Source organism: Orbicella faveolata, unplaced genomic scaffold (assembly GCF_042242905.1).
Source record: "Orbicella faveolata isolate gen_17 unplaced genomic scaffold, um_ofav_v1 contig_1, whole genome shotgun sequence".
In the NCBI taxonomy this organism is placed as follows: Eukaryota; Metazoa; Cnidaria; class Anthozoa; order Scleractinia; family Merulinidae; genus Orbicella; species Orbicella faveolata.
The window spans coordinates 30980876-30993056 of NW_028301536.1; the positions used below are offsets into that span (position 1 = coordinate 30980876).

The window sequence follows — 12181 nt, forward strand, 5'->3', positions numbered from 1 at the left end:
CCAAGTGGAACCGGCAAGCCTATTAAACACGTGATTACTTTCTGGTTGCGAGCAAAAGGTATTAAGACTGTATTTTAGCTGAACCAGAGAAAGACTTTCAGAGACGATAAAAGCGCTGTTGCAACGATTCTGTTTTTAAGAACATACCAAAATGGTTTTTACGTTACCATTTACCATGTAGTTTTAAGATCCTTAAAAATGTGTTTGCTTTTCTGTATGGAAAGGTGAATGCGTAGGAAATCTGTGAAGAAATATCCTTTCCTTATTTTTTTCAGCAAAATGCTGATGTCAGCATTTTTGTTGAGATTCAAGGCTAATTATCTCGGAAAAAATGCTTGGCTACCCCAATTTTTCTTTGTGGATTTCGATAGCCCATGCAAAGACCTTCGTTTTCCGCATGGCCCTAACCTAGCGCAAAAACCTATGTGTTTAGTAAGCACCGTCCTTAACTGAATCAGGAAAATAGCTTTTGGCCTCGTTTTCGAGTCACGTGAACAGAAAATCTCGTGATTACCATGTAATACCGACAGAGTACTTTATAAACATACTGCGACTGTCACCCGCTGCATTTTGTTGATATTTAAAGAGTTTACCGTGTGTTGTGACGTGATAGAACATATAGCCTCGATGTCATGTCTTAATTATGTATTTCATTATAAATAGCTGATTTGAAGGTTAAAATGGCAGAATCAGGCTTGGTAAACAGAATTTTCGCGTTCAGCGCATAATTTTTATCTTAAAAAATGTGCTTTCCAACTTTTCCTCGAATTTGCCGACAGATGATCACTTTTGCGAAAGTTTTCCCAGTCTCAGTAAGATATCTGAATATTGCTTTCGAAATTTTTTTATGTTTACGGACCGAAAAGCTTGACATCCAGCCATCCTGATGTCACGGTTGGTCAATAACCCATTTACTTGCCGGCCGAACTTACATATTTAGTTCGGGCGGTGGAACTAGTGAAAAAAAGAGCGGCGAAGAGAGAGTTCAGGAGACCTTATTCTTGCTGGAAAATATCGCGCAAACATGTCTAGCACCCAGGATTCTCGCATTTCTTCTGACGACAACAATTAGTCACCATGGCGAATTAGAAAATTCCAGCATCTCTGAGTTCAAACGTTTAGCACTTGCTACGGCACTGTGGAAGCTTGGATAACTTTGTAACTATTACAACTGGATTAAAACTCCACTTGAAGTGTTTTTACAAACCCTACAAGCGGTGTTTTTATTCCAGTTCTAGGGATTCCCATTTCAAAGCTGGAATTCATGTACCAGTTACACGTCATCAACGAGATGAGCTCGAGTTTATTCGCCGGTTCTGTTCGCGTGGGGCGAGTCGGAAAGCACATAGGTAATTCTGTTTTCATTTTCTTTCGAATTGATATTCAATTTAGCGTAAGTGGACACATACTGCAAATTCAGTTTCATAAGGTAGGATGTACAACAGCAGTTTCAAAAGTGTGCGTTTCTGTACGCGTAACTGCATTTAGTTTATTTGCCTGTGACTGCGGTTTTCAGTTTAGCTCGTAATGTGTAATCTTAGTTTAGTAAAAAAGGATGATAGCGCACTAAAACAGGCTTCACTTCCATAGCAGGACTTGAAAAGTCTTACTTTTTATTTTCAAAACAGCCAAAAGTATTGCCAACTTTGTTTCGTTTTAATTGCAAGACAGGAGGGTTTTAAGAACAAAATGTAACAGTTAGAAAGAATCATGGCGACATTTGAATTAAGTTCGTCCTTTGATAGTGAAAAGCTTAACTCCGTGTACTAATATACCGTTTTTAACCGCAAGAATTGAAGCCAAAATGTCAGTCCATTGTGCCATATTCTTGTGTCTTGGTAGCCCAGAGCTTATTATGTTGAGTATAAGGTCAGTTCAGTTGATAGGAAGTATTATGCAAGGTCTGCGCTTTCAAACAACGCCTGCTTCAGTAGCCATTGGCAAGAGAACCCCCGTGTTGCAGTTGTCATGACAACAGCACTCTAACTGGCATCGATACGTTGTATTACGTATTTTCATGTTGCATTGCGCTGCGTCACACTCTGCACGCGGCCCACACTCCTTCATGTAGTAGGTCTCACCGTTTCCGTATCTGGTTTTTGTAATATGTATAACTTTTGTCATGCAAGCCCAATCTGGATCATCATCACAAAACCTCGATACCAGATTGTTTTCGCAGTCGGCCCATGACTTAGTCGAGTGACAACCCCAACAGTCGAGACCCAGAGCTGTGGAAAGATAAATAATTAGATAACAATACAAAGAAATACAAATCGGTTTCTAGTTAGCTTCTAAAAGCTCGTAGTTGTACGGTTCGGCCCTGACGTCCGGATGTGTCGAAAACGAAGACCCAAAAATGAGGACCGAAGACCTAAGACCCTGTGGTCTAAAACGAAGACCCACTGGTCTAAAACGAAGACCCACTGGTCTAAAACGAAGACCCACCGGTCTAAAACGAAGACCCTGTGGTCTAAAACGAAGACCCACTGGTCTAAAACGAAGATCCACCGGTCTAAAACGAAGATCCACTGGTCTAAAACGAAGACCCACCGGTCTAAAACGAAGACCCACCGGTCTAAAACGAAGACCCACCGGTCTAAAACGAAGACCCACCGGTCTAAAACGAAGACCCACTGGTCTAAAACGAAGACCCACTGGTCTAAAACGAAGACCCACCGGTCTAAAACCTTTTTTTCCTCAGGAAAGACTATACACTAGGCTATATTGCTTTCGTTTTTGTAGCGCATAAATTAAAATGTCATCTGAGCGCGCGGCAAACTTGACAGTTGCTTTATCTCATTCGGTACAACGAGTCAAATTGTGTAACGCAATGAAATTCCAACAGTATAGAAATATACACTTTTGACATATATCAAAACCGCAACAGTTCTGTAACTGTTGTTCGTTTTTACACTTGGCCAATATATCATCAATTACAAATATTGGTGACGAAATAAAATCGTCACTAAAACGTATATTTTTATACTGTTGGAATTTAACTGCGTTATACAATTTGACACGTTGTACCGATTGAGATAAAGTACCTATCAAGTTTGTCGCGCGCTCAGATGACATTTTAATTTATGAGCTAAAAAAATGAGAGCAATTTAGCCTACAATCTTGGACAGAATAAAAAGGAACAATTAACCCCCTTCCCCCACAAAGCAATGATGAAGGCGCGAAGGAGCAAAAACGCGCCATTTTGGCATCATTGAAATGGGGGGTGGGGGGGGGGGGGAGGGGAGGGGTGGTCCAGGTGTTCCATTTATTTTGTCCAAGATTGTAGTGTATAGTATTTCCCTGAAGAATGTGAGGGTGCTAACGTAATTTTCCTGGGAAAATCAAATTCTTGTAGCACGTGGGGAATAAATTTGCGAGTCACGTACAGTGGACCTTTGCGCCTTTATATGATAAGTACAGTAAAGCAAAGTAATGAAGTCACCTCATCATAATTTGCTCATATGCATTCGAAAAACAGAATATTGGTGACGACAAATTATACTAAAATCGTCACTAAAACGTATATTTCTATACTGTTGGAATTTCATTGCGTTACACAATTTGACTCGTTGTACCGAATGAGATAAAGCAACTGTCAAGTTTGCCGCGCGCTCAGATGACATTTTAATTTATGCGCTACAAAAACGAAAGCAATATAGCCTAGTGTATAGTCTTTCCTGAAGAAAAAAAGGCTTTAGACCGGTGGGTCTTCGTTTTAGACCAGTGGGCCTTCGTTTTAGACCGGTGGGTCTTCGTTTTAGACCGGTGGGTCTTCGTTTTAGACCGGTGGGGTCTTCGTTTTAGACCGGTGGGTCTTCGTTTTAGACCAGTGGGTCTTCGTTTTAGACCGGTGGGTCTTCGTTTTAGACCACAGGGTCTTAGGTCTTCGGTCTTCGTTTTTGGGTCTTCGTTTTCGACACATCCCTGACGTCCTGCGTGAAAACGCCTTTAGGGACAATTCGAAAAGGCTCGTGGCTAGATACGTCTTGTCTTAAAAACACAAGCTCCGTCGACGGAGCGCAATAGACCTCTACGATTAAAAAATCGATAAAATTCAATTCCTTTCACTTTTGCGTTCAGCGCGGAAATGGCTGTATTGACCGTGCCCGATGCTCGAACAAGCGAAATTAATGTTTTCCATCTTTAAATCTACGACGATGGAGTCTTACTTCGACAAACGTTGATCTCAACCTTGGAACACACGGGCAGTCTGTCTTATTCTAGATTATAAGGCGTCAACGCACTGTCAACGTTAAATATGGAACGTCGCCAGTAGACAGAGAATACATGTACCATATTAAACACTTACCTTGAGGCAAAAGTGATATAAAAGCGAGCGTGAATAACAATGCTGCCATTCGTTTGTCGTAGAGTAGTTGAAATTCAACCTGTTTGAATATTATCGATTAAAAAAACTCTAAGATTTGGACGCGAACTTATGACCGAGAGGTGCTCCGCTAAAAGCACTTTCGAAATATGAGAAGTAACACTGCTTTTGAAAAGGTCTTGACCTTGCTTGGGGAGTGATCGTCACACATAACAGTACAGGGTGGTGGGAGGGCACTGGGGCCTACTGGAAACCGGAAAACCGTTCACAATGTCTTTGTAAACCGAGTGACCGCCTCAAAAATCACTCGAAATCGAAAAACCCGTCCACCATAATGACGAAAACTCAAGACAAATCCACCAAGCTTGATACGGCAGCGACAGATGTGTATTTCTCCTATTACCTGATGGATAAAAGCAGTTTCAATTGAAATCTAACGATCGAGGGGAACGTAGTAAGCTAGATGCACTCTTTTTTTATAAGAATATTGTTTTTCCGGCCCAGGCTGAATATTCCTATTTTTCTGCCGATTTTAGGCTGAAAATATTCTTGTAGTACATGTAACTTACTACGTTCCCCTCGACTGTTAGATATTTCCCAAAAAAACGCCAATTTTCCTATAAATTCATATTTGCAAACAAAAACCTTATTTTAGCATGCAATCCAACACTCCTTCTACTTCGAGATGTAGAGACGATGATTACAATCTCAAATTTTCTGATAGAAGAGATTTAGGCCAAATTTGGCTGCAATGCAGACTCGCTCTATGTATCACTTATCAAGAAGTGGTCTCTCGTTGTTACTCTAATTTGCATCATCATGTCTGGCACACCACGTTAACTTACACGGATTGACCGAGCTGATCTAAAAAGACCTAGCAACTAGGCAAGCAAAAAACTAAAACTACAAACCGAATGCTGAAAAAGAACTGATAAACGAAAAACCGCGACAGCGATCAAACCCAAAACCGGATATTTTAAGTGCAAAAAACGAGAACCCGATCTAAACAATGACCGTCAAACTATAAGCTCCAACAACTCCCTACTTTAGAATATTGACAAAATAAACAATACTTTGTGTTTATTATGTGGTTTATTATCTCTAGATTCGTACACCTACGAAAAGTTTATCTGTCAGAACAACAGAGATAGAGTCACGTGTTACGGCGGAAGGAAGATCAAAATAACACGCGCTTACTATGGAAGGAAACAAATGTTTAAATGTGGTGTTGGGGTGAACACAAACTGTGAAGCTGACGGATCCGAAGCTAAGGTAACCTGATCAGTTTTCTACATTTCCCTCGTGTTCTCAAATGCCCGTCGTGTTTTATCACAGTGTAATACATGGCTTAGGCTTCTTTATTTGTTAAATAAATTATTTGTTATTTTGTTCAATTATAAGATAAAGAAAGCTTGTGATGGAAAAGGTAGCTGTGAGCTTCATGCGTCTAATGAGGTTTATGGAAACCCGTGCGCAGTTCTGTCGTCCAAGTACATCCACGTCAAATACAAGTGCTCATCATAAGGTAACATGTTTTCTATTGTAGGAAGTTTATCTAAAATAATACTCAGACTTCGGGTCCCCTTTCTGATTGAGTTTAGCGTCGGAAAAGGGCCTGGAGAGAGTGTGAACTCGTTATGTACCTCAGGACTTTGGAAATGCCCTACCTCCAGTTCCTCCACCCACCTCCCCGGGAATTATATAAGTAAGTAAGTAAGTGAAACGACCTGTAATCGATATTTTAGGAAACTTGTACAACAACTTGCGTAAACGACTCTTATCAAACTATCGTTAATGCAAAATCGGTTAAGCATCATCCACTAGCTGTCTTGACCATCAAGTATATTTCTACAAAAAGAACAGACAAATTAAATAAAATAGTAAAAAATCTCAAAATATCTGGACATACAAATGCATTAACTAAACCTCACTACAAATTTCGACTTAAAGCCTATGCCAGTTAATAAGCTGTCGACGGATTTACTTTAAATTGTTCAAGTTTCCCTGGGAGTTTAGTTTTTTTAGTCACACTTAATATTGGAAAACTGAGGCAGCTTGTTACCATGGGCTAGGGTAGAACCTTCCGTATTTTTCTTCACGTTGCAGCTAGGCCATTTTGCTGATGCAAATATTTCCTAGTTCCATTCCCTTGTGGGGGCAAGAAGTGATCACTCGGCCTAAAATGGCCTGATGAATTCATTAAATAGACCAGATTTTGCCCCCACAAGGGACTGGAGCTAGCATCAGCAAAATGGTGTATTGTTTCTGAACAACCATGTGGCAAACTGCATGCATATCGTCTGCATATTGGAAAATTTGGGAAGGTTTGTTACTCCGGGGAGTTTAGGGTACAACGTTTGTGTTTATCTTCACATTGCATACAACTGCAACAATATTTCCTTAACAATCATATATGAACCCTCCGTCAATCTTGCCTTACCCGGTCCATGAAATAGCAGATTCTACCCTAATCATAGTATTTTTCGCTACCTGAAATATCAACAAGATATAATCTAATACCCATGATAAGCTGAGTCAGATATGTATCTTGAATCACGACCTTACTTACCATTTACTGATATCTGTACGTTCCTCTGCTTCAGTAATAAAAATTGCCGGTGCTGTAAAATCAGATTGATTCGCGGACTTCCTCGTAAAAAACTTAAAGAAAAAAAATGCAGCAGGATAATTTGAATGGAAATTCTAGTCCTCCATTTTGTTACTTAATGTAATTCTTGTTAAATTTTAGACGCACAACTAGTAAAGTGCTTCTGTGCTTGCCAGTTAATGACGATTCTGAAACAAATTCCTTTTGTTGAACCAAACAAGACGGCACTTAAATTAGCTTTTCCTAGACCAATAGTGTAACCGCAACGGACGATTGCGTTTTGTTGCTGTGTTAAGTTCATCCCTGACTTGCTTCTGCCCATTTTATACTCAGTTATGAAGCAAGGCTAACCTTGTAGTTCTGGCTACAAAATTTGCGCCAAAATTGCCCGTGCAAATTAAAATTTGTTCCTCGAACGTCAAGGCGAATACTTTTTTTCGAAAGCCAAAGTCATGGAAGTTACTGCACCTGTTGTCTTTTTAAAAATATCTTTGTTAGCAGAATTATTGATTGCTTTGTGTCGATGGAACCAGAGATCATCCTTCACATACTGGAGTATATCAGAAGATATCTCCCAGTCCGAACATTTCGCGTAACGTATTGACCAATTGCAGAACCGTACAGTGCTCATAATAAAAGAAAATGAACACTTCACTTCCTGTATGTATTCCACATATTTTTGAAAAACAAAATGGTTTACAATATATACCTGTAGGTCAGTTGAAAACAGCAAGGATCCTACACTAGCTCTGTGGCGTGGGCAGTACTTTGCACATTGACACTGCTACAGTTCACTATTGTTAGGACTCATCAATATGTCACAGCAGTAGGCAGAGAATGGGGGAAAGAGCTGATTTTTACCTTCTTGAACTTGTTGCCAATGCTGTTGTCATTGTGGAAAAAAAGGCCCGATTTTTGTTTTTTTCGCGACTGAGACAATGTTCTGTCACTGTGCATCACTCTCTCCCAGTTGTAGTTAATTTCACTTTTCAGATGGGCCTGTGGAATATAGAACAGAAACATCAAGCCAGTATTCGAAGGAATTTGAGAGATCCTAGAAAATGTTTGAAAAATATTCAATAGTATCCGGCGATCTTTGTATATTCTGGAGTAAGTTATTTGGCAAGAGTTTTTTCAACATGGACAGTTCATAGGATAATACAGTGAAACAGTGCTTTTTCGTGGTGTTCCTGAAGCATGCCGCTGTATTGTCTCTTGGATTAACTCTAATGATATCACGACTCACTCTTTTTCTTGAAGTCGATCCGTCGATAATGTGTTGGCCATCATACGTTGATTTTCTAGCCTATAAATTAAAAATAGCTTCGTTTCAATAAAATAAAAGACCACATATGTATTGGAAGAAATATACAACTCAGCAGTTCGGTTGCTAGCCAAGTTTCGTAGAGAATATCCAGTGCAATAAGGAACAGATTTTCGTTGTTTTAAGAGATGGACTTGCCGACAGCCATGCATCATTATATTAGACTTGATTTTACACGATTGGAACATAATTAACTCACTTACTTCCCTTACCATTGTTTGCCACCGTTGTGGCCATTCAAAGGGCCTACGATGTCCACTGCTAGGCCAACCCTGATCATTGTAGTTGTTTAGAGGGCTTAAGTAACTCGGTCTCCTCTGGAAAAAGCAGAAAAACCAAGGTAAAACAATTAGCTCCTACTTAAGCAAGGTTTTAAATTTTGTGGGTGTGATTTAGGAATTTTAACAGAATTGAAGTGTTCAATAACTACATTTTCAACTAAAAGGCTCTAAACACCGCATTTTATGCCACAGTGGACCTAGAAAACAACCTGACTCGGTTGTTTCCAAGAAAAAAAAAGTGATATTGAAAAATTATTTTTGAGAAACTGTTGCACTGTTTCTTACTTGAATTTTATATCGTATATATAAGTAGCTTGTGGCTGGACTGACTGGGCTCTCGATCGCAATAAAAGAAAACCATAACAGGCAAAGCTGTTTATGAACTTTATCAGGTCAGAGAAAACGGAAAATGGAGAAGTAAACTGTGGTGAAAAAACGAATCTCGATGGGTGGACTTTAATTAATTAAGCTTATAACATCAAGCAAAAATCATGTGTAACTTAAAAAGTACATAAGAAACAATAACATCACATACCGTGTGTATGACTTGACTCCGTTGCTGGTTTTCGCTTTCTCCTTTCCAGCGTGGTACCTCAGACATGTTTGCTAGTGCAATCTTATGCAACTGTTTTGAAAATTGTCAGCTACGTATACCTGGTCGAGCAATTTTGTTGCCACTTGAATTCTTTTTTTTTCAGTCCTTACGCAACAATCATGATCGCGTCACAGTAATTTTGCAGGAAATTGAGGATGATACTTTTAATCTTTTTTTGACGTAATAAAAAATATAGATAGATAGACCGTTAATCGAACATGAATTTGCTTTCAGTTGAAATCGTATAGTTAGTTACAGTACTATAGTAAGAGTTTTTTGTGGAGAATGTGTTATTGCTATATGAAAAAAATACAAATAAATAAATATAAATAAAATTAAAAAAATAAAGAAAATAAAGAAAATAAATAAAGAAATTAAAGAAAAGAAAAGAAAAGAAAAGAAAAGAAATGAAAAGAAATGAAATGAAATGAAATGAAATAAAATAAAATAACCGGCATATCTAAATGTCCTTTTAGTAATTACTTAACCAAATTGTGCGTCACGGCATGACTACAGGAAATTACAGATTAATTTTCACGTATTAACAAAGACAACCAATAAACCAAAAATACATAAACCGTTTGTTTTCAGCATTATTTTGATTAATTGCTGTTAATTGCGATTGCGTCAGTAAGTAGTGATGAACTACGGCATGTTAGGAGAAATTGCCGAAGAGTTCACTATTATATTATGTAGCATAATGGATGCTGTTTATATGACGTAAACGTTTTTCTCCAAGGAGAGCTACAAAAGGACAACAATGAAAGGAGCATCAATTACGCTTAATTGGATAATTTCATGAAGAAATTGTCATTTACGTCATTTTATTAAGAGAATTCCTACTAAGCAAGATAATAAATTAAAATGTTTCCAGAAGAAGGAACCGTTGTAAAACAAAGGTCTAAAATATAAATAAGTTACGCATGAAACGCCAAGGAAGAGCAGTAAAAAGTATTTGTGCGTTTGTGTTGAGGAAAATCCCTCGTAGAAAGGACGAGAAACAACGTAACAAACTCAACCCACTAGTGACGTTAGTTCCAAGTTCGAACCAAACCAACCGTTACGGCAAATGTTTGTTACGCGTCGTAATTTATAAGTAAGGAGAAGTAATTAACTAAGTAATAATCGACCAATCAGATTGCTCAATTGCCGGTCCAATATTTACATAGTGTTGGACCGGGAATTGTCCCCAATACAGGTTTTCTGACGGTTTTTTACTTGCTTTCCTCAAAATTACAGTTGCAGTGAAAAGATCCTTTCTCTTTGATTTCCAAACATTTTTTTCCTTTTTTTGAAAATTTAACTGCTCATGTGACTAAAGGCTAATCGAATCAGAATTGTGCGCTTGAAGTTTACGGTGTCTGCAATTTTTGGTAGTGCGTTGTCTTTTTTACACATTTTCAGTTCTATAGTAAATCTCCTATTAACCAAGCATGCTCGGGACGGTTGGTGGGACAATATCGCCCTTTGACCTTTTTCTTTTGAACTGCCTTTGAGGGAGACACTGCGAGCTATAATAAATCAGCGCATTGGCCTGTGGTGTATGCAGTTTTAGTACACCATCATTTCTTTTCAGAAATGGGTCAGTAACTTCATCGAATAGAATTATTTGATAGCCTTTGAAATAAGTGCCTCGACCTTTTTGTGTGGCGCTGTTTACAGATTCTTTCACTTACTAGCCACCCGCCGGTTTTCAAAACCCCCACTTTTGGGTAAACATACTGAAACACTTTGTCTTCCTTTGGCGAGCAAGGAGCGAAAAACATCAGGATATGAAACATAAATAAATAAATAAATAAATAAATAAATAAATAAATAAATAAATAAATAAATAAATAAATAAAAATAAAAAATAAAAAAAATAACCCCATGCCTTTTTCCCTAGTGCTCTCCCAGTGTCTCTTTCCATCCAGATGAGTAAATGTGTGGAAAACCTAACAGAACGCTGGGGGCGGGAGGGAGGCCTGTGATGTCTGTGATGAGTTAACATTCCGATCCAAAGCGGGGGGGGGGGGGGGAGAGAGGGTGTGTAAGGGGGGGTTAAGGGGGTGTTGGAGTCGCAATACCCCGATTACTTCATGCTAAAGAAGCTTCAAAAGGCTTTACTTCTCTACTACTTTTGACACATTGACACGCCGGAAGAGTTAACGGTTATTACAAGGAAATAGGTAGCTCTTAGCTGACATTCTGTCGGGTACTTAGTACACACCAGAAGACGCCACCGTAGTTTGCTAATATGTGGTGACATCATGTCACTTGATACGTAGGGTACATTTCTTAGCTGTCTGGTACAAAACATAAATGAAATTTTCCCTTTTGGAGGTAGAACGTGAACCAAACCGTCGAATTACCGCATTTTCACTGTTAAATTAGTGCCGCCTCAGAACTCTAATGAAACCGGAACCGAATACAGAGACTATAACAATGTTATTTTGTTTCGCTTCACAGGTGTCCGGAGCTCAAAGTGAGTAACAAGCAATGTTCAAGACTTAATTAAGGCCACAATAAAATGGCGTCATTTCTGTTTCATTCATTTGGTCGACTGAGATTTTTGTGTCGACCCCTTCTTTCTAGCGTCTAGTCAGATCCGGACCTGCTTTAATTTACCCGTACGAAACTTCAACGGCGGTTATCTGACAAACGGCACTGGCATTCCTTGGTAACGGCGTTGTGTGCTACAAAGAACGAGTAGACCATCTAACTTTTGACGGGGGTGGGCGGGGGTCAGTGATTTGGTACAGGCACGTTTTTTCTTCAACCCTTTATGCACCAGGAAATTTTTTTTTCTCGGGGCGTATGCGCGCGTAGTTTTCTCCGTGTAACGTGCTTTTTTCGGCTCGCTAAACGTGCGTGAATGGTTTTTTTTTTCGGCAGTAGTCGTGTGTACGATCTTTTTTTCGAAATAGACCCCGTCCCCTCAAAAGTCAAATGTCCACCTTTAAAAGGTCAATCAGATCACTTGGACAGCTGTTATCTGGATCATCACGCAACGCTGCTCAAGCGCCAAGCTCCATTCTACCACAGTTTTCCCCAACCTTCTAACCCA

At 39.1% G+C, this 12181-nt stretch overlaps 2 protein-coding genes across 2 annotated transcripts in view; one reads left to right on the top strand and one right to left on the bottom strand.

The window, feature by feature from the left end:
- Window positions 1-11656, top strand: part of LOC149118741 (astacin-like metalloprotease toxin 2) — a 37237-nt gene extending 25581 nt beyond the window's left edge. Inside the window, exons 8-10 of the mRNA XM_089272261.1 lie at window positions 5433-5599; window positions 5729-5852; window positions 11584-11656. Of these exons, the coding sequence (XP_089128387.1) occupies window positions 5433-5599; window positions 5729-5851 (290 nt within the window). The 3' untranslated portion in view covers window position 5852; window positions 11584-11656. The remainder of the gene's footprint in view (window positions 1-5432; window positions 5600-5728; window positions 5853-11583) is intronic.
- LOC149118745 (uncharacterized) lies at window positions 1583-4498 on the bottom strand. The gene is made up of 2 exons (XM_089272243.1): window positions 4310-4498; window positions 1583-2228 (listed from the first exon to the last, which is right to left on the bottom strand). Exons 1-2 carry the CDS (start codon window positions 4356-4358, stop codon window positions 1912-1914), a joined length of 366 nt encoding a protein of 121 aa, XP_089128369.1. The 5' UTR covers window positions 4359-4498; the 3' UTR covers window positions 1583-1911.
- Window positions 11657-12181: the final 525 nt, after the last annotated feature.

Coding starts and splice junctions, on each gene's coding strand:
- LOC149118745 (XM_089272243.1), bottom strand. CDS start 4,358: ATGGCAGCATTGTTATTCACGCTCGCTTTTATATCACTTTTGCCTCAA. Junction 2,229..4,309: donor TATATCACTTTTGCCTCAAG/GTAAGTGTTTAA, acceptor ATCTTTCCACAG/CTCTGGGTCTCGACTGTTGG.